At 37.8% G+C, this 27,194-nt stretch overlaps 1 protein-coding gene across 6 annotated transcripts in view; it reads left to right on the forward strand.

Moving 5' to 3' along the window:
- The window catches only part of OSBPL9 (oxysterol binding protein like 9), a 191,603-nt gene that overhangs the window by 17,240 nt on the left and 147,169 nt on the right, over positions 1–27,194 (forward strand). For all 6 annotated transcript variants that reach the window (XM_011284993.4, XM_045035813.1, XM_011284994.4 and 3 more), the window contains exon 2: positions 24,872–24,922. In XM_011284993.4, coding sequence (XP_011283295.1) covers positions 24,872–24,922 — 51 coding nt within the window. The remainder of the gene's footprint in view (positions 1–24,871; positions 24,923–27,194) is intronic.

The raw sequence follows: 27,194 nt of genomic DNA on the forward strand, positions 1-27,194 counted from the left end.
TCTGGTACTTTGTGGTCCTTGCAAAATTTCACTCAGAGTCCCCCTTAGGATCTCTTGTAGGGCTGGTTTAGGGGTGATGAATTCCTTCAGTTTTTGTTTGTTTGGGAAAACCTTTATCTCACCTTCTATTCTGAATGACAGACTTGCTGGGTAAAGGATTCTTGGCTGCATATTTTTTTTGTTCATCACATTGAAGATTTCCTGCCATTCCTTTCTGGTCTGCCAAGTTTCAGTAGATAGGTCTGCTGCTACCCTTATGTGTCTACCTTTGTATGTTAAGGCTCATTTATCCCTAGCTTTCAGAATTCTCTCTTTATCCTTGTATTTTGCCAGTTTCACTATGATATGTCGTGTCGAAGATCGATTCAAGAAAACTCCTGAAGGGAGTTTTCTGTGCTTTTTGGATTTCAATGCCTGTTTCCTTCCCCAGATCAGGGAAGTTCTCAGCTATGATTTGTTCAAGTACAGCTTCAGCCCCTTTCTCTCTCTCTTCTTCTTCTGGAATTCCTGTGATACAGATATTGTTCCGTTTGATTGCATCACTTAGTTCTCTAATTCTCCCCTTGTACTCCTGGATTTTTTTATCTCTTTCTCTCAGCTTCCTCTTTTTCCATGACTTTATCCTCTTATTCACCTATTCTCTCCTCTGCCTCTTCAATCCGTGGTATAGCTGCCTCCGTTTTATTTTGCACCTCATTTATAGCATTTTTTAATTCATCATGACTAGTTTTTAGTCCCTTGATCTCTGTAGCAATAGATTCTCTGCTGTCCTCTATGCTTTTTTCAAGACCAGTGATTAATTTTATGACCATTATTCTAAATTCTTGTTCTGTTATATTGCCTAAATCGGTTTTCATCAATTTGTTAGCTGTTGCTACTTCCTGGAATACCTTTTGAGGAGAATTCTTCTGGTTCATCATTTTGGCTAGTTTTCTGTCCCTTGTCTGTTTTAAAAGCTTGTTGTGTGCTCTGCACCTGTGAGCATTGCTATATTAAAGGAGGTTCATACATTGTCCAGAGCCTGGCCCTTCAGGAGGTGTTTTTTCGGGGTTGTTACTTGCTCTCTGTTGTTGTGACTTTGGTTATTTTATTACCCTACTCATAGTAATATTTCGGACCCTCCACCAGATGTGCTTTGATTTGTTCCTTGGAGTAGCCCTGTAAATGAAAACAAATAGACAAACCGGAGACAAAAACATACAAACATACAAGCCAATAACACAAACAAATAAACAAAAACCTAAAGACTAAAAACAAAAACCCAAAAACACAGACTACAAGTAAAGAAGAGGGTGGAGGCGGTGCTGATGGAAGAGCACATACAAAGAGAGAAATGACGTTGGGGGAGTGGGGGGGAGAAAAAATAAACATTGATTAGGCAGAGACTAAATGGCTCAATCCAGAGAGAGAGAAAGGAAAATAAAGAAGGAGGCTGGGAAAACTAAACGAAGATATAGTTACCCAGACTGAGAAACTATATGGCTTATTTCAGAGAGAGAGAAAGGAGTGTAAAGAAGGAGGTGTAGAACATTTATCAAGACAATGGATTAAATATGTTTGTTTAGATAGACCAATAACCAGAGTAACCAGCCTAGGAGAGGGAAGAGATAAGGGGGAGAAATTGGGGTGGGGGGCAGAGTATATCTAAATATCCAGAATTGACCTAGAGTTAATCCAGGCAATGCTGTATCACTTGTCGGTAGTAGATGTCTGCAGGGTCTGTGCTGCTCGAGTGGATATGCAGTTACCCAGTGCAGAGGGGCCTGGTTTGGCTTTATCTGGACCCACCTCCACTATGGGCCCCTGGAGTGATCCCTGAGGCCCCACCTTGGTGGTGGTGGGGAAATGGTGATCCCCCAGTCTCTTCTCCACGGAGAGCCGTACTGGTGGACTCAGTTTGAGTCGTCCTCACTGTGCCGTGGGTGCAGACAGGGCGGTCCTTCTTGCTCCAACTCCCCTGACCCTGTGCTTGGCTAGGATTCAAAGTCCCGCTCCGTGCACTCCAGCACTGGGGAAGGCGCCTCTCTGTGCGGCCTGATATGTGGTCCCGGCTGGCTTTGTCTGTGCCTCCGCACTTCAGGGAGGACAGCCTTCTCCTACTTCAGCCTGAAAGCCGCTGTCCTCCCTCACCGGAGCCCCAGGGATGGTGGACGCAGGCAGGCTTTGGCTTCTCCCACAGCACTCCAGAGAGACGGCTGCCTTTTTCTCCTGCAGACTGTGCCCTCTGCCCAGCCACTGCGCCCCGGGGGGTGGCGGATGCAGGCAGGTTCTGTACTATCGCTCAGCCCTCCAGGGAGGGAACCACTTTCTCCAACTGCCGACTGAGCCTCTGACCTACCACCACACCCAGGGCTGGCTCCCCTCCACCCCAGGTGCGCAAACAGGGAGCCAGCCCCAGTCCGAAGAAAGCCCCACAGTTAGAGATTGGATCCCTCTCAGTCTCAGTCTGAGGTCTTTCTCCTGTCTAGGTATGGTCCTGCACTTTCCTGCATTTCCCTAGCCGCTCTTTCTCTTCCCTTTGTCTCTCTGCAGAAGGGGGGGTCCCTCCCCCTGTGCCCACGCAGCCTTTTTTTGGTTTTAATCTCCCTCAGTTCACAGTTACCCACCTATCTTTTTTTCCAGCTTTCCCATTTTCTTCCTAGTAGATTCAGTCTCTTTTCCTCCCAGGCTCCGGTGTTCAAAGTCCTTTGGCTTCTACACTTCTTTGAGAGACATGGGAAGTATGGATTCTGCCTACTTCTCCCTTCACACTTAATAGCATTGTCTCTGCAGAGTTTGGCAACATAATTTCTTTCTTTCTCTTTCTTTTTTCGAGAGAGAGATAGTGCGAGCCACGGAGGGGCAGAGAGAGAGAGCGGAGGGGCAGAGAGAGAGAGCGGAGGGGCAGAGAGAGAGAGAGGGAGACACAGAATCTGAAACAGGCTTCAGGCTCAGAGCTTTCAGCACAGAGCCGGATGTGGGGCTGGAACTCCTGAACTGTGAGATCATGACCTGAGCTGAAGTCGGACGCTTAACCGACTGAGCCACCCAGGTGCCCCTAATTTCTCTTTTTTTTTTTAAAGCTTTAAAACAACAGTTTTATTATTCTAAAAATAAGAGATGACACTTTAATTAAAAAAAAAATTGAAACAGTATGGAAAAGTATATACAATAGAAAGAAGAAAAGTTCCATCTGAAATTCCTCTGTGTTTTGAAGAGTAACTTTTCCTAAAAACAGTTCATGCTTAAATATACATGTATGTATATTTTACATAATTCGATTATTTTGTACATGATATTCTACAACTTACATTTTAGTAAAATTTTTGTATATAGTTTAGTATTGCATTTCTTCAAGTAGCAAAATGAACAAAGGATGTAATTTTTCCTTCATTTTTACTTACTTACTGAGATAATGAGATGTCAGTTATCTGACTTTGGGAGATTAAGAGGCCTATGCTGTTTGATGCTGAAGGGAAGGTATAATAATCTGCATTATCTCCCATGGTTTTGCTCAGTTGGGTAATAATCAGCTTACTTAGTTAAGGCAGTTTATGAAGACCCACCAACAAGTAAGACTCTACTTCTTAATGAGGAAGTGCCATTTTATTTTAAAAAAAAATTTTTTTTTACATTTATTTATTTTTGAGAGACAGAGTGAGACAGAACACAAGCGGGGGAGGGGCAGAGGGAGGAGACACAGAATCTGCAGCAGGCTCCAGGCTCTGAGCAAGCGTTCAGCACAGAGCCTGATGTGGGGCTCGAACCCAAGAACCATGAGATCATAACTGGAGCCAAAGTTGGTCACTTAACCGACTGAACCACCCAGGCACCCGAGGAAGTGGCACTTTAGAAGAGCTTGTGGGATGAGAAATATTATTGGCTATTATTGGAAAATACAATCTGTCACAAGCCTATATTAGCTATTAATCTTGTTCTAAGTATTTTCTAATATGGTCAAGTATATCACCTCATTAGACCTCACAACATCTCTCATTTTTTTCTTGCTACCATGTTAGCATATAAACCATCATCATTATGTCTCACTTGATCTGTTGCAAAAACCTCATAACTATTCTCTTTGTTTCCATTTTTACTTTCTAAAATCCATTTCTATCAGCAGTCCAAGTGCTTAAAAAAAAAAAAAGAAAAACAAAAGATCATGTTACTTCCCTGCTTAAAATTCTCTAGTAACTTTAGGAAAAAATCCAAACTCTTTATTATGACTTATATGTGCTTGGTTATCAGCTTCCATTTCTTTTTCTACATTACTCCCTTTGCTCACCACTCTCTAGCCACTCCAGCTATTTTTTCCTGTTCCTAGAGCACCTCAAACTTGTGCCTGCCTCAGCACCTTTGCATAGGTTTTCTGGCTTCTCAGTCTGTTATCACTCCAGATCTGTGGCATGGTGGATTCCTGTTATACAGGTCTTAATTCAGTGTCACTGCTCAGAGAAGCCTTTCCATAACAGCCCACCTAAAGTAGACCTCACTCCCAGCTACCATCACAATGATCTTGGTTTATTTTTTCATGGCATTTATTGTTAGCTGCAGAGATTATTTTTCCTTGCTTGTTGTCTTTTTCTCTCCTCTGGAATGTAAACTCCATGAGAAACTTATCTTCAGTATTTTATATCTAACATCTAGAGCAGTAGCTGACATTTAGTGAGTGTCCAGTAAATATTTAAGGAATGTGTGAAGTAGTTAATATGAAGAAATTGAGACTTACGAAATCACACAATTTATGTGTGTGATAAACTTTTCTCACTCCACATAGAATGTTCTTTCTTTCAGAGGATATTGAATTGCATTTGCAGTGATACTTAAAAATGATGATAAACCCAAGTTATCACTAGTCTGCTGACAGGTAATAAATAATTTATATCATTATCACAATGAAGTAAACTTTCTGCAAAGATCATTCTAAAATGCTAACTACATTGATTAATCATTAATAAGTACTGAATCTTTTTACATCTAAGATGTAAGATAGGGACTTAGGTCATTCCTGTTGAAATGCCAAGGATAAGCAAAGATTGTCCTTCCTATTACAGTTCACTAAAAGCCTACTAGATGAGGAGAAGGGAGTAGGGAGCAGATACTAAGTTTTAGAATTTGTTGAGTGATGAATATTTTATATTCACAGGATGAGAATAGAAAGGTAGTGGCAAATTCTTAAAGATAATTCCACTTTGAAATTGTAGTCACCTACAATTCAAAGAGGAGTTAAGTGTAAATTTCTGATAGGTAACATCCTGCATGACAAACCCACCATTTTGTGCTTGCATGTTCACTCTTCTGCCTTCTTCCTTTTGTTTTTTTTTTTTTTTTTTCCTTTTTAAGAAACCCAATTTTGAAGTAAAATTAGACCTGACAAAGAATGAGGGCTTTTACATTGCTTTTCTAAAAAGTTTTTTCCCCCTGATTATGAAAGTAAAATATGTTTATTGTAGATCATTAACTTGTCAAGTCCTTGTGTAGCAAGATTCTTGCACAGAGAGACATGACACTGAGGCTTTTCTTTCCAGGAAGAAACTGTATTCCTGCCAGCACCACTCACTTGGGTTCATACCTGAAGAACTGAGCCCCAAATGCCATGTGGCTTAGTTTTTTATATATTTTTTACTTCTTTGTCTCCCATATATGGTAACACACAAACATTCAGTCTAAGTGGTCTCATTTTAGAAGGTCATGAGGGATGTTTTCACCTATGCATATAGCCAGGTGTACTTGAGGTTTTTTTGTTTTTGTTTTTCCTTAGGGAGGAAAAAACACTTGAAAATTTCTTTCTTTCTTTTTTTTTTTTAAAGCATTAAAAAAATATTTATTTTGTGAAGTGGGGAGGGGCAGAGAGAGAGAGAGGGAGAGAGAGAATTTCAAGCAGGTTCCATGCTGTCAGTACAGACCCCAGTGCGGAGCTAGACCCATGAACCGTGAAATCATGACCTGAGCTGAAATGAAGAGTCTTAACCCACTGAGTCACCGAGGCGCCCCAAAGTCCTTGAAAATTTCTTAAGCCCTTAGCCATACCTCTGGAATTCTTGGGAACTATTTTTACCAGTTTCTTTACAAATATTTGTTCTTAGTTCCAGTCTCCATTTGAACAGGAGCTTTTGGAGTATAGCTCCATTCTAAATTGGGGCCTGAGGATGAGTCTTAGAATTAGGACAAAGACTACAAAATTCTGTGGTTCTGACTCCTGTTGATGCTAATTATTTTGTATGTTGTACAAGTTCTCCTATCTTCAAATTTTTGTAATGTTCTTCTTACTGCTTGTCTTTTCATGACCTTATTATCTTGGGCCCTGACTTAGTCTTTGCCAAATGAGGAAAAACATTCCTAGAAAAGTTTTGTTACAGAAGTGAAGTTGAATGATGATAATGGATTATCACTGCACAGAGAAGTACTGTACTAATATACAACACAAACCACCTGGAGTTTAACATGCATGTCTCCATCATTTCTTCAATCATTTTTTTGTGAAATAACAATTATTATTTAGTATTTTGGGCAGTATTTGAGAAACAAAGCTAAAATAGAAAATTTACCTTGAGGTCTACATATATTAACATAATTTAATTTACAGAATTTAGGCTACTATTTAGTATTTAGAAGGAATGTGACAACTGCAAGTCATCATAGCTGTGCTTAATTAAACCTTGTGAAAGTCATTCTTTTCACTGATCTGTTGGTTTAAAATCCTGACTTGAAGATAAAATGATCTTTTTTAAGAAATAGTGAAAGACCTGGGACTTCACAATGTAATAGGTCATTAGATCAAAATACAAGCCCACAATCCTTTCCTGTAATTTTGAAATTTCATATTTATTTATTTATTAAAAATTTTTTGAGAGAGAGAGAGAGACTGAGACCATGAGTGGGGGAGGGGCAGAGTGAGAGGGAATGGGATGGAGAGAATCTCAAGCAGGCTTCACACTGAGCATGGAGCCTGACATGATGCTCAGTTTCATGGTGGTGAGATCATGACCAGAGCTGAAATCAAGAGTCAAGATGCCCCAGTGACTGAGCTGCCCAGGTGCCCTTGAAATTTCTTAATCTTTGAATTCCAAAAGTTTTTTCCCTAAATTTATTATATTCTCATTTGGAAGTAAAGCCTGTCTTGAACTGTGTGGCTATTTATGGTCTTTATCATAGTTAGTGTAAATATATGTTGTACTACAGAAATATTAATATGCCTGATTGTGAAATTAATTAAATGCTTGATACCCTAGATCCCATTTCAGGTATGACACAGTGTATGTACTATATGGATACTGTATTATTTTTCTAAAATAGTGAATTTCAAAACATGTATGAACAAGAGTTCTCAGATAAGGGATGTGGACCTGAATTTGTTATCTAGTGACCTAGGGTTTATAGGCCAGAGGTAGTTCAGAAGGCAGGGGTACACCTACTGAGGTACTGCTGTGAGGCTTTATAGGGTGACATTTATACTACTGAATTCAGGATTGCTGATTTGACAATCAGCCTTCAGAACATCTTTGAAGGAGGACTTAACCAGATTTATAGTAACTGGTAGAAATTCATGGCTTTTGGAGTTAAACTTGGATATGAATCCTGTATCTCCCATGTGCTGTTTATGAGTCCATGGGAAGTTACTTTTCTGAACCTTTGCTTCCTCAATTATAAAATGGATATAATAAAAAGAATTTATAAGACTGATGTGAGAATTAAATAAAATTGTGCTTAAAGCACTAGCATAGTGTCTGGCATAGAAGTGCTCAGTAAATGTTAACAAAAAGCTAAAGTTTGTGACAGTGTTTGACATATATTCGCTAACTATAGATTGTGTTTACTGTTATATAAACTAGTATTCCAATTTATTCATAACAAGAAATATAACTGTTAAGGAGACTGTATTCTTAGGCTTTCTGGTTAGTGTGTTAGTGCATATACTCTCTGAAAGCAAGCTGTATGGGATGCCAATTTTTTTTTTTAAGTTTATTTACTTACTTTTGAGGGAGAGAACCATTGGGGGAGGGGCAGAGAACAACACAGAGGATCTAAAGTAGGCTCTGGGCTGACAGCAGAGAGCCCGATGCAGGGCTCAAGCTCACAAACCATGAAATCATGACCTGAGCTGATGTTGGATGCTTAACTGACGGAGTCACCCAGGTGCCCCAGGAGACCTTACTTTTAGATGAGAGCATCGGACCATGTTAGATGAGACTCTTACTTGATCTTTTTATTTTTATTTTACTTTTCAAAATTTATTTAGTTTTTTGAGTTTGTGTTTTTATTTTTTTAATTTTAATTTAATTAATTAATTAATTTTTAAATTTACATCCAAGTTAGCATATAATGCAACAATGATTTCAGGAGTAGATTCCTTAATGCCCCTTACCCATTTAGCCCATTCCTTTCCCACAACCCCTCCAACAACCCTCTGTTTGTTCTCTATATTTAAGAGTCTCTTAGGTTTTGTCCCTGTCCCTGTTTTTATATTAATTTTGCTTCCCTTATGTTCATCTGTTTTGTATCTTAAATTCCTTGTATGAATGAATGAATGAAGTCATATGATATTTGTCTTTATCTGACTAATTTTGCTAGGCATAATACCCTCTAGTTCCATCCACGTAGTTGCAAATGGCAAGATTTCATTCTTTTTGATTGCTGAGTAATACTCCATTGTATATATATATCACATCTTCTTTATCCATTCATCTGTAGATGGACATCTGGGCTCTTTCCATACTTTGGCTATTGTTGATAACACTGCTGTAAACATTGGGGTGCATGTGCCCCTTTGAAACGGCACACCTGTATCCCTTGGATAAATACCTAGTAGTGCAACTGCTGGGTCATTGGGTAGTTCTATTTTTAATTTTTTTGAGGAACCTCATACCATTTTCCAGAGTGGCTGCACTAGTTTGCATTCCCACCAGCAGTGCAAAAGAGATCCTCTTTCACCGCATCCTTGCCAACATCTGTTGTTGCCTGAGTTGTTAATGTTAGCCATTCTGACTGGTTTGAGGTGGTACCTCATTGTGGTTTTAATTTGTATTTCCCTGATGATGAGTGATGTTGAGCATTTTTTCATGTGTCATTTGGCCATCTGGATGTCTTACATTTTTTAATTTAAATTCTAGTTAACATACAGTGCAATATTGGTTTCAGGAGTAGAATTCAGTGATTCTTCATTTACATATAGTACCCAGTGCTCGTTATAACAATTGCCCTCCTTAATACTCATCACTCATCTAACATCACCTATCCACCTCCCTCCATCAACCCTCAGTTTGTTCTATTTAAGAGTCTCTTGTTGGTTTGTTTCCCTCTCTCTTCTTCCCCCCTTCCCATATGTTTATCTGTTTTGTTTCTTAAATTCTACATTTCAATGAAATCATATGGTATTTGTCTTTCTCTGATTGACTTATTTCTTTTAGCATAATACACTTTAGCTCCATCCACATTGTTGCAAATGGCAAGATTTCACTCTTTTTGATGGCTGAGTAATATTCCATTGTATATATACCACATCTTCTTTATTCACCAGTCAGTGGACATTTGGGCTCTTTCCACAGTTTGGCTGTTGTTGACAATGCTGCTTTAAACATCAGGGTGCATGCACTCCTTTGAATCTGTATTTTTGTATCCTTTGGGTAAATAGCAGAGCAATTGCTAGGTCACAGGGTAGTTCTGTTTTTCCCTTTTTGAGGAACTGCCATACTGTTCTCCAGAGTGGCTGCACCAGTTTGCATTCCCATCAGCAGTGCAGGAGGGTTCCCCTTTCTTGGCATCCTCACCAACACCTGTTGTTACTTGTGCTGTTAATTTTAGCCATTCTGACAGGTGTGAGGTGATATCTCATTGTGGTTTTCATTTGTATTTCCGTGATGATGAGTGATGTTGAACATCTTTTCATATGTCTGTTAGCCATCTGGATGTCTTCTTTGGAAAGATGTCTTTTCATGTCTTCTGTCCTTTTCTTCACTGGATTATTTGTCTTTTGGGTGTTGAGTTTGTTAAGTTCTTTATAGATTTTGGATACTAACCCTTTATCAGATATGTTGTTTGCGAATTTCTTTTCCCATTCCGTTGGTTGCCTCTCAGTTTTGTTGATTGTTTCCTTCTCTATGTAGAATCTTTTTATCTTGATGAAGTCCCATAGTTCATTTTTCCTTTTGTTTCCCTTGCCTTCAGTAACGTGTCTAATATGAAACTGCTCCAGCCGAGGTCAAAGTGGTTGTTGCTTGTGTTCTCCTCTAGGATTTCGATCGTTTCCTGGCTCACATTTAGGTCTTTAATCCATTTTGATTTTGTTTTTGCATATGGTATAAGAAAGTGGTCCAGTTTCATTCTTCTGCATGTTGCTGTCCAGTTTTCCTAAACATTTGTGGAAGGGACTTTTTTTTTTCCATTAGATATTCTTTCATGTTTTGTCAAAGATTAGTTGACCATATAGTTGGGTTACTTGATCTTTTTAATACAGATTTAATTTATTTCGAGCAAAGTAAAATTAACATTCAAATAAGAATTTAAGTGTCTTTAATTTTTTTTAAGTTTATTTATCAGAGAGAGAGAAAAAGAGAGAGAGAGAGAGAAAGCACAAGCAGGGGAGCCACAGAGAGAGAGGAGAGAGAATCCCAAGCAGGTTCTGCATCATCAGAACAGATGGCCTGATGTGCACAGGGTTAGCTTAGGCTTGAGCTCATGAACTGCAAGATTATGACCTGAGCTGAAGTCAAACACTTAACTGACTGAGCTACCCAGGCACCCCAGAATTTAACTGTCTTTATATAACAAGTTTGGGGAGGCATTTTTTGCTTTATAAAAGGATTGTAGAATTAGTTTAAATGGTAAACCCCCTGTGAATTTTTTTTTAACATTTATTTATTTTTGAGAGACAGAGAGTGAACAAGGGAGGGGCAGAGAGAGAGGGAGACACAGAATCCAAAGCAGGCTCCAGGCTCTGAGCTATCAGCACAGAGCCCAACGCAGGGCTCGAATCCACGAACTGTGAGATCGTGACCTGAGCCGAAGTTGGACGCTCAACTGACTGAGACACCCAGGTGCCCCAACCCCCTCTGAATTTTGAATGTGTTCGTGTAAAACTTTTCCAGGCTCAGTTGCTTTGTGAAGCAGAGTAAATCCATAGTTATATTTCCAATTAAACAAGTTTTCATTGGTGGCACTATGTACCAACACCAAATTAGATTTTGTGAGTTAGTTAATTCATAAACTTAAGATACTTTTAAGTTAGTGTATGCTGGAATATGCTGAACTAATCTTTATAGTCCTGTTGGAGGTACAGTTAACTAGTTATAATGAAGATATAACTAAGTGGTTACTTTGGTACTTTGATTTAGTGCTTACCTAACATTAGAAATTTGTATTGCTCTTTAGTTGTTTTATGGTAGTATTTTTAAGTATAATTGTAAAAAATTTGTTTAAAAGAGATGTAAAGGGGGCGCCTGGGTGGTTTAATGGGTTAAGCATCCGACTTCTGCCCAGATCATGATCTCACAGTTCATGGGTTTGAGCCCTGTGTCGGGCTCTGTGCTGACAGCTTGGAGCCTGGAGCCTTCTCCAGATTCTCTGTCTCCCTGTCTCTCTGCCCCTCCCTTGCTTGTGCTCTGTCTCTGTCTCTCTCTGTCTCAAAAAATAAACATTAAAAATTTTTTTTAAAAGAGATGTAAAGGCATTAGAAATGGGGAAAAAGTTTCACCTGTTTTACTCAGAATTGTTGAATACTAAATTGGGAATGAATGGGCCTATTTTGAGTGAATTATGTTTGTTGAATGAGTGGCATGCCAGGGAGAGGAAGCTGGGGCTATTCACTTAGCAGACATTTATCTCATACCTTCTAGGTTCTAGGCATCGATTAAGTTCTGTAAGATAGGGTGGGAATAATAGTAATACAATGATAATCAAACCCACTGTTTGGCAAGAAAATGAGATGTAACAAACAATTATAATAACTAGTGAAATAGCAATAGCCATAAATTGAATAGAATATAATAAATTGTACCTGAGTATAGAAGCTGGATTGGGAAAGAATCCACAAAGGAAGTGTGTGAGCATGAAGGAGGAAAACATTATGCTTTGTTTAGTTGCTTATTTTTGTAGGGGCTATGTATTATTACTAAAGCAGGGGTGTGTGTGTGTGTGTGTGTGTGTGTGTGTGTGTGTGTGTGTAGTGTGTATAGAGGGGACTGAGCTGATGCTAGAGACATGCCTGAAAGTATGGTCTAAAGGGCACAGGGTTAGCTTAGGCTCAGAGGAAATGATTGTGCATCTCCTGCAATATTTAAAGTAGAAGCAAGGAAGGGTCATGAATCTTGTGCCAGATGTTATGCTAAGTGATTTGTTTTAACTCAGTACTTGTAATGATCCTATGAAAGTAATAGCTTAGGGAACTTGCCGCTTAGCCAAAGTCACACTTCTATCAAGTTGGCAGGGCAGAAATTCAAAATCTTATCTCTTTCACTCTACAGCCCATGGTATATCATTAAACTGTACTGTTTATAGGATAATGTAAATTGTATATCTCTGGGTATGCTTACGTAATGTAATTTTTTCCTAGAAATAGTACTTCCTTTTCTTTTTTAAAAAGCACATATATGATTGAGAGATTGAAATAATTTTGTACATTTTATTATTAAAAAAAATTTTTTTAATGTTTTTTTGAGATTGTGGCGGGGGGGAGGAGCAGAGAGAGAAGGAGACACAGAATCTGAAGCAGGCTCCAGGCTCCCAGCTGTCAGCACAGAGCCTTACTCTGGGCTTGAACTCATGAACTGCAAGATCATGACCTGAGCCTAAGTCGGGTGTTCAACCAACTGAGCCACTCAGGTGCCACAAATTTTGTATGTTTTATTCTTTATTTTTTAATTTTTAAAAAATGTTTATTTATTTTGAAGGAGTGAGAGGCAGAGTGTGAGTGGGGGAGGGGCAGGGAGAGAGCGAGACACCGAATCTGAAGCAGGTTCCAGGCTCTGAGCTGTTAGCACAGAGCCCGATGTGGGGCTCGAACTCATGAGCTAGGAGATAATGAACCGAGCTGATGCTTAACCAATTGAGCCACCCAGGCACCCCTGAATTTTTTACATTTTAATAATGATTTCATGTGTCTATAACCTTAGAAGCCTAACTGGAGACTTGTATGTAGCTGGAGAAATGTATGTAGCCATCCTTTCAGAAGATGTTTTTTATGTTTTTTATGTGGTATACTGAATTTGAGATAAAGTAATAAAATATATCTTGTGTGTAACAATTAAGAGGCTCTGCCAGATTGTGTTAACCTCTTTTTGAGAAGCAATTGTACATTAAGCTGATTTAAGACTTGACATTCAGCTCATAATTCTCAGTGTCCTCAGAATAACCTTTTCCTAAGGATTTAAGAAATGGACAGAACAGACAACTCTAAGTTAAGAATTGAGAATGCAGGTCATTATTGTCACACCACTCTGATTTTGGGACTTTTTGTTTGTTTCCTAATACTCATTTCACAACCAATTTCAGATCCCATGTTTTATAACAATTTTTGCAAGATTCTGTAATTCTCAGATGAAAAAAAAACTTTCCTTTACCCCTGCAGGCTGATAGATCAGAAGGTTTATTTAAAAATAAAATTTAGGAGCGCCTGGGTGGCACAGTTGGTTAAGCGTCCGACTTCAGCCAGGTCACGATCTCGCGGTCCGTGAGTTCGAGCCCCGCGTCGGGCTCTGGGCTGATGGCTCAGAGCCTGGAGCCTGTTTCCGATTCTGTGTCTCTCTCTCTCTCTGCCCCTCCCCCGTTCATGCTCTGTCTCTCTCTGTCCCAAAAATAAATAAACGTTGAAAAAAAAAATTAAAAAAAAAATAAAAATAAAATTTAGTAGCATCCCTCAGTGATTATTGACCTGTCCACAAAGCATTTTAAAGCAACATGAGGGTGCCTGGGTGGTTCAGTTGCTAAGCATTTGACTTCAGCTCTGGTCACGATTTCATGGTTTGGGAGTTTGAGTTCCATGGTGGGTGAGCTTGAGCCATGCTTCGGGTGAGCTCACTCTGGTGAGCATGAGCCCCGCTTTGGGTTAGCCCTGCTTCTCTCCCTCACTCCCCACCCCCACCCTTGTGCCCTCTCTCTCAAAAAAAAAACAAAAAAAACAAAAAAAAACAACTTGAGGTTGAAATTACATTATTTTCTATTTAACAGTTAATGGAATCTTCATTGATAACTTCCTGATGAACTGCTGAAATTATAATCACATAGTGTGATTTATATGTAAAGTGAAGTCCATTTGTTTTTAACTAGGAGGAAGATAACATAATATGTATTTTTCATTAGTTTGATGGGCTTTTGTCATTTTCCCTAAAGTGGTCATTGGGAGAGTGTGTGGGGGGTGAGTAGTGGTGGTTGTTAGTGGGTTTGGAGTGAAAGAGATGATAAGTATCTCTGTGGATACAGGTGTCCCTCTCATTAAGTGAGCCTACCTAAACAAGTTATATTCTGAAATAGTTTGTGCATTTAATTTTGGCAGTGTAAATTCTTTCTGATACACCTATGTGACCCTTTAAGAAACTTACTTCTGTGAGAAAAGGAGAACTGTTTCTGGCTTTGTTAATTTAGTAATTTTCTCTACAAGGTCCTTTATTCTGCCGTCAGCTTCTTTTGGTTGCTTAACCACAGCCTAGATTTCCTCTTAGCAGGGGCTTATTATGAATGTGCTGATTATATATCCCTGACTGTTTTGTTATCAAAACAGGTGGGGGTTAGGCTCTGTTCCTTGACTTCCTGGGAGCAGCAGTCAATGCCAAGATAAATATCTAAGTGTCAAGCAGATATGAAGATGGTAGCATAAAGGACAGAGGTTCTTTTCCTTTGAGACAGGCTTAACAGACTTAGTAACAGACTAAAAGCTGTGAAATTTAATTTGTACTACGGCAGCTAATTTAACAGCTTTATTTTAGTTTGCTCAACAATGTAACCAAAATAATAATAGAAGCTTCAGATTACTTGCTGTTAAGACATAATATATATGGTTACAGGCTTTATTTATTGAAACTTAAAATGGCTGTCTGCATGTATGTACAGCCTTCCTATCATTCAACAAATGTTTTTGAATCTTTACTGTATTATTAGATTATTCTCTTAGAATTTATAGGCTAACAGGGATGATGAACTTCAAATAAGTAATTTCAGTTAATTAATATTTACATATTTGGTATATTTTTAATATTCCTTTTTATTAATTTTATCCTGATTGCACACACATGAGGTATTCTGGGTGAGAGACAGATTTCATAAGCATAAGAGTATTGGCTTCCTTCTGCCCTAGTCCAAGCCCTTACCCCTAGGGCAGTGTCATAAGAGCCACATCAATTGTCCTACACATATAGCCAAGTAGATGTATGTGAGAGATGAGGAAAAATGAGTTTTCTCTACTTTTGAAGGGTAAAGAGGCAACTGTCCCTCTGCCCTCCTGAAAAGATTGCCTTTGAAAGATAAGAAGCCTAAATCCTAACTTCAGCCCTTTACTTGCATATCTAACTTGATATACAAGTAAAATCTTTCCTGGAGCCAGATAGCCTTGTGGTCTCTGTTTTTACAGACTAGAGACCTTTTTCAGTTCTGAGGCTTCATTTTTTTCTCTTTCTTTCTTTCTTTCTTTCTTTCTTTCTTTCTTTCTTTCTTCCTTCCTTCCTTCCTTCCTTCCTTCCTTCCTTCCTTCCTTCCTTCCTTCCTTTCATGTAAATATCTAGGGAGATACTTGGTACCCTCTTCCTGGTGCCTTGGGGGCTTAGCCTAGGGACCTACTCCAGGCTTTGACCTTTTAACTGTCTATGGGAAATAGAAGAAGTTTTATTATTCTTTCAGATGGGGAAAACAACAAATCTAATTCATAAGGCAGGTAGAAATGTTGGCGAACTCTTGGGCTTTTTACAGCGACACTGAGAAATCCAGGGAAGTTTTTTCTCCACAGTACTATGAAGGAAATAAGAATATTATGTGAGAATATTATGTAATCTAGTCTAGGGCTTCAGGTAAAGGTTGCCTTCTTAGGGAACTGAGGGATGAATAGGAATTATCCAGTTAATGAAGTGAAACTAGATCAGTGAAAGCACTTCAGGCAATGGGAACAATCTATATAAAAGTCCTAAGGCAGGAAGGCACTTGGCTGGTTCAGGTAATGAAAGGTCAGTGTGGCTGGGGTGCAGGGATGATGGAGACTTTAGAGGTAGGCTGGGGCCAGGGCAAACAGTCTCTGTAGGAGGATAAGTTATGAAATTTGGATTTTATCTTAAGAGTAGTGTAGAGCCTTGAAGTATTTTTTTTCTTATTTATTTTGTTTATTTTTTTAAGTTTATTATTTATCTTGAGAGAGAGAGAGAGAGAGAGAGAGAGAGAGCGAGCACAGTGAGTTGGGGAGGGCCAGAGAAAGAAGGTGAGAGAGAATCCCAAGCAGACTCCACACTGTCAGCATGGAGCCCAATGTGGGGCTTGAGCCCAGGAACTATGAGATCATGACCTGACCCAAAATCAAGAGTCAGAGGCTTAACCGACTGAGCCACCCAGGTGCCTCTTGTTTATTTTGGTTTTAATCAAGGTAGTGACCTGCTCAGATTTATATTTTGAAAAGATTCCTCTGGCTACTGTATGGAGAAAGATTAGAGCAGAGGAAGAGTAGATAAAGAGAGAGGAGTTAGAAGGTGATACAGCATAGGGGACGGATTATGGAGGTCTCAATTAGGGTGGTTACAGTGGAGATGATATTAAACAGAAGCATTTGAGAGACTTTTAGGAGACAGAAGTAGGGCGGTGGACTTTGGATGGATGAAAGATAGGATTTGAGAAAGAAAATCGTGAGTTGGTTTCAGACATGTTGGGTTTGAAATGCCTGTGAGAAAGCCAAGTGGAAATGTGCTGAGGGAGAGTGTGTGGTGGGAGAATGGAGACAATTTGAAATAGCCCTTGCTGAGAATGGGAGAGCAAGCCTACTAATGAATCCTTTCCTGCTCTTCCTTCTGCCTGAAACTTTCCCCCCAGATTCTTCACTTGAATGGCTTTTCTCATTCAAATCTCAGTGTAGATATGAACCCTCTAACAGTCTTCCCAAACAATCCGCGTTAAAGTAGAACCTCACTTTCCCACAACATCTTTCTGATTATTACCCTGCCTTATTTTCTTAGCTTATCACCAGCTGAGATTATTTTGTTAATTTGGTTTTCTTAGGAGAAGTATCCAAATCCTTTACTCATTAAAAAAAACACACATTTTTTTTTTTTAACGTTTATTTATTATTGAGAGAGCATGAGCATGGGAGGGACAGAGAGAGGAGGAGATATAGAATCTGAAGCAGATTCCAGGCTCTGAGCTGTCAGTACAGAGCCCCTCACAGGGCTCGAACTCACAAACTGCAAGATCACAACCTGAGCTGAAGTTGGATGCTTTACCGACTGAGCCACCCAGGTGCCGCCCCCTTTACTCATTTTTAAGTTGGGTTATCTTTGTTGTTGAATTTTAAGTTTTTTATATATTCTAGATACTAGTTCCTTACCAGATGTATGATTTGTAAATATTTTCTTCCACTTTGTGGTTTGTTTTTTCACTTTCTTGATAGTGTCCTTTGAAAAGCATGAGTGTTTTTATTTTTAATTTTTGTTTAATGTTTATTTTTGAGAGAGAGAGAGAGACAGAATGTGAGCAGAGGAGGGGCAGAGAGAGAGAGGGAGACACAGAATCCGAAGCAGGCTTCAGGCTTTGAGCTGTCAGCACAGAGCCCAAGGCGGGGCTCCAACTCACAAACTGTGAGATCATGACCTGAGCCAAAGTCAGACGCTTAACCGACTGAGCCACCCAGGCACCCCGCATAAGTGTTTTTTTTTAAGTTTGATGTTCAATTTGTTTTTCTTTTGTTGCTTGTGTCTTTGGTGTCATAACTAAGAAACCATTGTGTAATCCAAGGTCACAAAGAATTATACCTATGTTTTCTTCTAGAAGTTTCATAGTTTTAGCTTATTATTAATAAGTATAATGGTTTTATATGGTATAGGGTAGGGGTCCATCTTTATTCTTTTGCATAGGGGTATATCCATTTGTCTCAGTATTCTTAGTTAGAAAAATTATTCTTTCCCCCATTAGATGATCTTGGCATCCTTGTCAAAAATCAGTTGACCATAGCTGTGTGAGTTTATTTCTACACTTTCAATTCTATTTCATTGTTCTAATTACTGTCTTTGTTACTCTAGTTTTTTATTCTGAGATTGAGAAGTATGAATTCTCCAACTTTGTTGTTGTTCTGTTGAAGATTGTTTTGACCATTCTGGGATCAGTTTATCAATTTCTGCAAAAAAGACAGCTAGGATTTTGATAAGGGATTATGTGAAATCTGTCAATCTGGGGAGTATTGCCATTGTAACAATTTTAAGTCTTCCATTCCGTGAACATGAGATGTCCTTCCATTTATTTAGGTCTTTAATTTCTTTCAACAATACTTTGTAGTTTCTTTCTGTAGTTTGTAAGCCTTGTATTTCTAAAAATTAAATTTGTTACTGAGTATTTTAATTCTTTTTGATATTATAAATGGATTTTTAAAATGTTTATTTTTTGAGAGAGAGAGAGAGAGAGAGCATATGAGTGGAAGAGGGGCAGAGAGAGAGGGAGACAGAGGATCCAAGGCAGGCTCTGCTCTGTCAGTGAAAAGCCTGGTGCAGGGACTCAAACTCACAAACTGTGAGATCATGAACTGAGCTGAAGTCAGATGCTTAACCTACTGAGCCACCCAGGCGCACCTGGAATTGTTTGTTTGTTTGTTTTTCATTTTTAGATATTTTGTTCCAAGAGTATAGAAACACAATTGGTTTTTATATATTGGTCTTGTGGTCTGAAAATTTGCTGAACTCATTTATTATCTCCAATAGTTTTTTGGTGGATTTCTTAGGATTTTCTGTATATAGGTTCTGTCACCTTCCAATAGTTTTATTTCTTCCTTACCAATCTGGATGTCTTTTATTTCTTTTTCTTATCTAATTTTCCCAGCTAGAACCTGCAGTACAGTGTTGAATAGAAGTGATGAGAGAGGACATCCTTGTCTTGTTCCTGTTCTTAGGTGTAAAGCTTTTAGTCCATTACTGGTAATTATTACATTAGCTGTGGGTTTTCATAGATGCCCTTTATGAGGTTGAGGAAGTAACTTTCCATTCCTAGAGTGTGGGGTGGTTTTATCATGAAAGAATGTTGGATTTTGGCAAGTGCTTTTCCTGTTTTTGAGATGATCATGTGACTTTTGTTCTTTATTTTATTAATACAGCATATTATGATTTTTATGTGTTGACCCAACCTTGCATTCCTGGAATGAATCCCACTTGGTCACTGTCTTAGTATGTTTGGGTTGCTACAACAAAAATACCATGGACTGGTTAGATTATAAACAACAGAAATTTTTTCTCACAGTTCTGGAGGCTGGGAAGTCCAAGATCAAGGCAGTGGTAGATTCAGTGTCTGATGAGGACCTGCTTCTTAGATGACCATTGTTTTTCACTGTAACCTCACATTGTGGAAGGGCAAGGGAGCTCTTCTAGGCTTTTTTTTTTTTTTTTTTTTTTTTTTTTTTTTTTTTAAATAAGGGCACTAATCCCATTCATGAGGGCTATTCCAAAGGTTCTACTTCCTGATACCATCATCATGAGGGTTAGGATTTCAACATATGAATTTGAAGGGTGGAGACACAAATTTAGACCATAATAGTTTTGCTGTATAATCCTTTTTGCATGTTGCTGGGATTCGTTTGCTAGTATTTTGGCTAAGGATTTTTGCATCTTTATCCACAGTAGGTGTTGGTCTTTTTTTGTGACAGCTTTGTCTGGTTTTGGTATCAGAATAACACTAGACTCATAGAAAAAGTTGGAAAGTGTTCATTCTGAAATTTTGGAAGGGTATGAAAGGTTGTTAGTTCCTTAAACATTTGATAGAATTTTTCAGTGAAGCCACCTGGGGCCAAGGCTTTTCTTTGTGATAAGTGTTTTGATTACTAGTTCAATCTCTTGTTATATAGGTCTATTCAGATTTTGTCTTCTTTAGTCAGACTCCTTTTTGTTTCTGTAAGGTTGTTAGTAATGTCTCCTCTTTTATTCCTGATTTTAGTAATGTTAATCCTCTTTTTTTCTTGGTTAGTAAAGCTAAATTGTCCCATTTTGTTGATCTTTTCAAGGAACCAGTGTTTGGTTTCATTGATTTTTCTCTGTGGTTTTTCTATTTTCTAATTTCATTTATTTCTGCTGTGACCTTTATTATTTCCTTTCTTCTGCTTGCTTTAGATTTATTTGCTCTACTTTGTGTTATTACTTAAGGTAAAAAGTTAGGTTCTTGATTTCAGATCTTTCTTTTTTAATGTAGACTTTTACAGTTATAAATTTCTCACTAAGAACTGCTTTCACTATCTCCTATAAGTATTGGTATGTTGTTTTCATTTTCACATCGCAAATATTTTCTAATTTCCTTCTGATTTTTTTCTTTGACCCATTCATTATTTAGAAGAGTATCATTTAATTTCCACATAGTTGTGAATTTCCCAATGTTATTGAGCTCTGCTTTTAACACATCATGATCAAAGAACATGCTTTGTAGTGTTTCCATCCTTTTAAATTTATTGAGGCTTGTTTTATGGCCTACCATGTGGTCTGTCCTGGAGAATGTTCCGTGTGCGCTTGAGAAAAATGGGTTTTTAAGCATTTCTTTCTTTTTTTTTTTTTTGAAGTATATTTATTTTTTTTAGTAACCTCTATACCCAACATGAGCTCAAACTCATGACCCCAAGATCAAGAGTCACATGCTATTCTGACTAAGCCAGCCAGGAGCCCTGTAAGCAGTTTTCTTTTAAAAGCACAATGTAGGGGCTCCTGGCTGGCTCAATTGGTTAAGCGTCTGACTCTTTCTTTCTTTTTTTTTTTTTTTTTTTTTAATGCTTATTTATTTTTGAGAGAGAGAGAGAGTGTTGAGTGGAGGAGAGGCAGAGAAAGAGGGAGACAGGAGCAGAAGCAGGCTCTGGGCTCTGGGCTCTGGGCTCTGAGCTGTCAGCACAGAGCCCGGCGTGGGGCTCGAACTCATGAGCCATGAGATCATGACCTGAGCCAAAGTCGGACGTTCAACCGACTGAGCCACCCAGGCGCCCCTAAGCATCTGACTCTTACTTCACCTCAGGTCACTGTCCTAAGATCGAGCTTCCCATGGGGCTCTGCACTGGCCATGGAGCTTACTTGGTATTGTCTCTCCTTCTGCCCCTAACCCACTCATGCTTGCCTTTTCTCTCACACGTAAAAATAAAGGCATTATGTGTTACAGACATTGCTTCCATTCATAGCCCACTGGACATTATATAGATAAATAGCCTGTATCTACCTGAAAGGGAGGCTGGAAGTGTAATATCCAACAGGAAAGCCATGTGTTCAGTTAAAACTTGGGGTGGAAGGTTTTATTACTGAAAGGAAGAAGAGGAGAATGGATGGATATTGGGGAATATCTCTTTTTCAGTCTTGTCTTTTTCCCCGTTCCTCTGCACTCTGTGCTTGGGTCTGTAAGTCTACTCTCTTATGAATAGTTTGTGTGAAGAGTTTTCTGTAACTGTGCCTTTGCTGGTGTTGTTTCCTTGGATTGGAATGCCCTTTTCTTCCTACCTCTCCTCTCTTTTTATTAGAATCTTTTTTTTTTTTTTTTTTTTTTTTAAGTCCCAGATTGAAACCTGAAACCTTCAGTATTGCCTTCCCTAATCTTTTTTCATGGCAGGGAGCCTTCTGTAGCTCACATCACTTTGTGCCTGTATTCATGTAATTTATTTTTTATTGTATTGCAGTTATTTACATGCTAGTCTTTTTTTTTGGACATTTTAAGTTTTTATTTATTTTTAATGTTTATTTTTGAGAGAGGGAGAGAGAGGAAAGGAGGGAGGGAAGGAAGGAGGGGCAGAGAGAGAGGGGACAGAGGATCCGAAGCAGGCTCTGTGCTGACAACAGAGATCCTGATGTGGGGCTCAAACCCACAAACCGTGAGATCATGACCTCAGCCAAAGTTAGACGCTTAACCAGCTGAGACACCCAGGTTCTCCTTTTTTGGACATTTTTAAAGAGTCTAGGCCAATTATTTTGTAGATGTTTCACATTCTGGATTTGTGTGATTGTTTCTAGTTACATTTGTTTTAATTATTTTCACTTATTTCTTTCAATGTTTACTAATTCATAACCCTAACAGTGATACCATCATTGGGGCCTGTCTTACTCTTTTCCTGTTTACTATAATTATATTTTTTAAAGTGGGAGAGTAATTGAGGATGAATGTGTTGGTTCTTACCTTGAGTTGTATTCTATTTCTCACTGAGTATTTTCAAACCTAATTATTATTTTTGTGTTTGTCTTGACACTTTTGAAAATAAGTCTAGGGTATGGTAAAGGTTTTTGTTTAGGGAATGTTTTTGTTAACTGTGTTTTTGCTAACTGTATTATTAGCAAAGAACTCTTACACCTGTGCCTGGTATTGAATTTTTTTTTTAATAAAATATATGAGTCTTTCTTATATTTTTAAGTAGAATAAAAGAAGACTGCCTTCTATACTTTAATAATCATTTTTGAACGTGAATTCCTATGGCTCAGTACTTTTTTTTTTGAAGAGAGTTAACTTTGATTTATCATTGTGATATTGTTACATTCATAAGTTTAGAATCAATGAAAAAATAGGCTATGTTCATAGAAAGTACTGTAGGCAATGAAAGGGATAAAGCAGATCTTTATGTACAGACATGCAGATATCCCCAAGAAATATTTATTTTTTCCAGCTTTATTGAGGTATAATTGATTATAATATTGTATAAGTTTAAGGTGTACAGTGTGATGATTTGATATATGTATATATTGCAAAATGATAACTACAGTAAGGTTAGTTAACAATCTATCACCTCACATAGTTAACCTTTGTGTGTGTGGGGGGGGGGGTGAGGACTTTTAAGATCTGCTTTATTAGTAACTTTTAAGTATGCAATATAGTATTGTTAACTATAGTAACCATGTTGTATGTTAAATCCTGTATAGTCATCTTATAGCTGGAAGTTTGCCTGTGGCTCAGTACATTGGATGTGGGGCATCTGTGGCTTAAAGTGGAACAGTTTTCTTTAAAACATAATTTTATGATATTGTCTTGTTTTACTTCTCTCTCGCATAGGGGAGTACAGAAAAATTTCAGTTGTGGAGATGTTAAATCTTCTTAAAACTTTGATTATTTGAGGTTTCACTTTATTGCACATGACTAAATTTAATTTTAGGAATATTTACTGAATATCAATACAAGGCTTATTATGCAGAATATAGCCTTTGCTCAGCTCAGTCTAGTAAGGGAGACCTAAAAAGTAAGCAGTATTTCATTAGTAAATATTTTTTGAGCATCTAATGTGTGCCAGACACTGTTCTGGAGCATAAATCAGATACGATTCCTACTGTCTAAGGAATATGCAGTCTTGTGGGTGACTTAGACAAGTAAACTAGCCATTATAACACAGGGTGCATGCGATGACAGGGGAATATACGGGAGACTCTGAGAACCAGGATAGGAATCCAAATCAGAGGTAAGGAAAAGTGCTTGATGAGTGACAGAAAGGTAGAAAATCAGGGTCAAGTATATTCCAAACTGAGGAACACTGGATGAGATATCTCAGAGGCAAATCTGAGATATGCCCAAATGTGAATCATTTGGGGAATTGAAAAGAGATAAAGCAATGTTTCTAAAAATGTGGTCCCCTATCTGCCTGCGTTATCATCTGGGAGTGAATCTTAAACCTTTGGGTGATTCTTAGCCTTCTAGGTGTTTTTCAAACTCATAAAATATGAGAAACACTGAGTGAGAGTCAAGGGGCATGAGGAGGAATGAAAATTATAGTGTAATATATGCTACATTAAAGGCACACATAAAGTTCTATGGTTAGGTTTATTTGTATAGACTATAAAAGGTTTTCATTTTATTTTTTTATAGTTGGCATTCAATATTATATTAGTTTCAGGTGTACAACATAGTGATTCAACATTTATATACATTACTCACTGCTTACCACAAGTATAGTTACCATCTGTCACCATACAAAGTTATTATGACATTACTATGTTCTCTATGCTGTGCTTTTCATCCCCATGATTTACTTTATAACTGGAAGTTTATACCTCTTAATCCTTTTCACCTATTTTGCCCATCCCCCTACCTCTTCCCCTGTGGCAACCACTAGTTCTCTGTATTTATGAGTCTGTTTCTGTTTGTGTTTTTTTATATTTTACGTATAGATGAAGTTGTATGGTATTTATCTTTCTCTGTCTGACTTATTTCACTTAGCATAATACCCCATAGGCCAACCCATGTTGTCACAAATGGCAAGATTTCATTCTTTGTTATGACTGAGTAATATGCCATTGTGTGTGCGTGTGTGTGTGTATGTGTGTGTGCGTGTACATACGTACACGCACACACACATACACACACTATATCTTCTTTACCTATTCATCTACTGATATATACTTAGGCTGCTTCAATTTCTTGGGAGTTGTACATAATGCCGTAAACATAGGGGTGCATGTATCTTTCAAATCAGTGTTTTTGTTTTCTTTGGATAAATACCCAGAAGTGGGATTACTGGATCGTATGGTATTTGTATTTTTAGTTTTTTGAGGAACCTCCAATACTGTTTTCCATAGTGGGTGCACCAGTTTACATTTCTACCAATGGTGCACCAGCATCCTCACTACCACTTTAAAACATATTCATTTGAAACTAATTCCTATCTTAATGATTTTGGGGGTTGCAGGGGGATAGGGAGAAGGGAGGGATATTACTACTATAATTTTTTTCTCTTTATCCCCAGATGATTCTATAAACAGTCTATTAATCTTTTATTCATTGGATGTTTTTGTTTTTCTTTTAGTCCAAGGACAAAATGATGAGAGGCTCTCGCAGAGGATGTGTGAGACTCAGAGTGAGTATTTTCTCATTTTATGGAAACCAATTTTGATGAAAAAAAAATTGATGGATCATGGAAGTTAAATTTAGTTTAGTTTTCTCACTAATTGTTGGGACAGGCAACTAAAGCTCAGAGAGAAAAAAATGAGTGCCAGAACCAGGAGTAGAACTCAGTTTTTTGGTCATTGATTTAATGTTGTATTCATGACTAATGCAGCAACTGATTTTTTTTTCTTTAACCTCTATTTTTATAGTCAGAGACAAGAAATTAAATGAATTGTAGTATTGGTAGTAGAGCAAAGAGTAGAAATAACTCTGAAAATCCCCACTTATAGTTGCTTTTTTTTTCCTATTCAACACTATTTAATAAGGGTCTAAGTAGCAGTGACATCCAGTAGAAATATAATGTGAGCCATATATATAACTTAAAATTTTGTTGTAGCCACATCTAAAAAGGAAAAACAAATAGGTGAAGTTAATTTTAATAATATATTTTGTTTGGGCCAGTATATCCAGAATGTTATTATTTCAACATGTAATCAATAAGAATTATTAATGAGATGTTTTACATTTTTTTTTTCATATTAAGTCTTCAAAATCTAGTGTGTCCTTTACACATATGGCATATCTCAGTTCAGACTAGTTGCATATCAGGTGCCCAGTAACCCCATATGACCCCAGTGGCTACCTTACTGGAGTTTCCATCATTATCCAAATTGCTAAAGGCAAGAAAGAGTACTTGGTTGGGGATATAATTTCTAGTACTCCATTACATCTAAAGATGAGCCTACCTTTATCATAACTGGGTAAATCAGCTTCTAGTAGTCTTTTCTTCCTCAGACTCCTGTTGCTTTCTCTCTGCCATCTTTTTTCTGCATGTTTACTTTTGAAGATGTGAATATATTTGGTAAACATATTGTTGTCTTTATTAGCAGTAGCTAATTGGCAGAAATGGGAAATAACTAAAGAAACCAAATTCTTTTTTTTCCCTTCAATTTATTGAAACTAAAGAAAAACAAAAACAGTGAACTTTTCTCCTCCACCCCCAGCTTCTGCCAACTACCAGTCTGTTCGTTGTATCTGTGAACTTGGTGTGTGGTTTGTTGTTGTTGTTGTTGTTGTTTTAGGATTCTACATGTAAGAGAGATCAGACAGTATTTGTTTTTCTTTGACTTGTTTCACGTGTCATAACAGCTTCATGGTCACTTCATGTTGCAAATGACTGGATTTCATTCATTTTTATGGTTGAATAATGCTCCAGTGTGTGTGTGTGTGTGTGTGTGTATACACATACAGATATATAAAGAAATATATATAACACAATTTCTTTATCTATTCATCCACCAGTGGATACTTAAGTAATTTTCATATCTTTGCTGTTATATATAATGCTGCCGTGAACATGGGGTGCATATATCTTTTTAAATTAGTGTTTTCATGGTCTTCAGATAAATACATAGAAGTATAATTGCTGGGTCATAAGGTAGTTCTCATTAATTTTGGAGGAACCTCATACTTTTTTTCTGTAGCGGCTGCACCAATTTACATTTCTACCAACATTACATGAGAGTTATGTTTTCTCCACATCTTCACCAACACTTATTATTTCTTGTCCCTTTTTTTTTTAGTTGCTTCATAAAAACAATTATGAAATTTCACTTCATTTTCTTTCTTATTGAGGTAAAATTGGTTTATAGCATTATATTACTTTCAGGTATACAATATAATAATTTGATATTTGTATACACTACAAAATGATTACAGTAATCTTGTTACCATCTATGACCATGCAGTTGACTTCCTTCACCCATTTTGTACCTTCCAACCCTCTTCCCTTCTGATGACCTGTTCTCTGTAGCCATGAGTTTTGTTTTGTTTGTTCATTTGCTTTCTTTGAATAAATACCCAGAAGTTGAATAGCTGGATCATATATATGATAGTTCTATTTAATTTTTTGAGGAACCACTGTACTGTTTTTCACAGTGGCTGTACATTTACATCCCCACTAACAGTGTACAAGGTTTCCTTTTCTCCATGTTCTCTACAACACTTGTTATTTCTTGTCTTTTTGATAAGTCGTTTTAATAGGTATGAGGTGCTATCTCATGTTTTTTATTTGTATTTCCCTGATAATCAGTGATGCTGAACATCTTCTCATGTGCCTGTTGGCCACCTTATGTCTTCTTTGGAATAATGTGTCTAAATGGGCACATCCTCTGCCCATTTTTAAATTGGGTTGTTTGGGTTTTTTTGCTATTGAGTGTATGAGTTCTTTATACATTGTGGAT

Source organism: Felis catus, chromosome C1 (assembly GCF_018350175.1).
Source record: "Felis catus isolate Fca126 chromosome C1, F.catus_Fca126_mat1.0, whole genome shotgun sequence".
Classification (NCBI taxonomy): Eukaryota; Metazoa; Chordata; class Mammalia; order Carnivora; family Felidae; genus Felis; species Felis catus.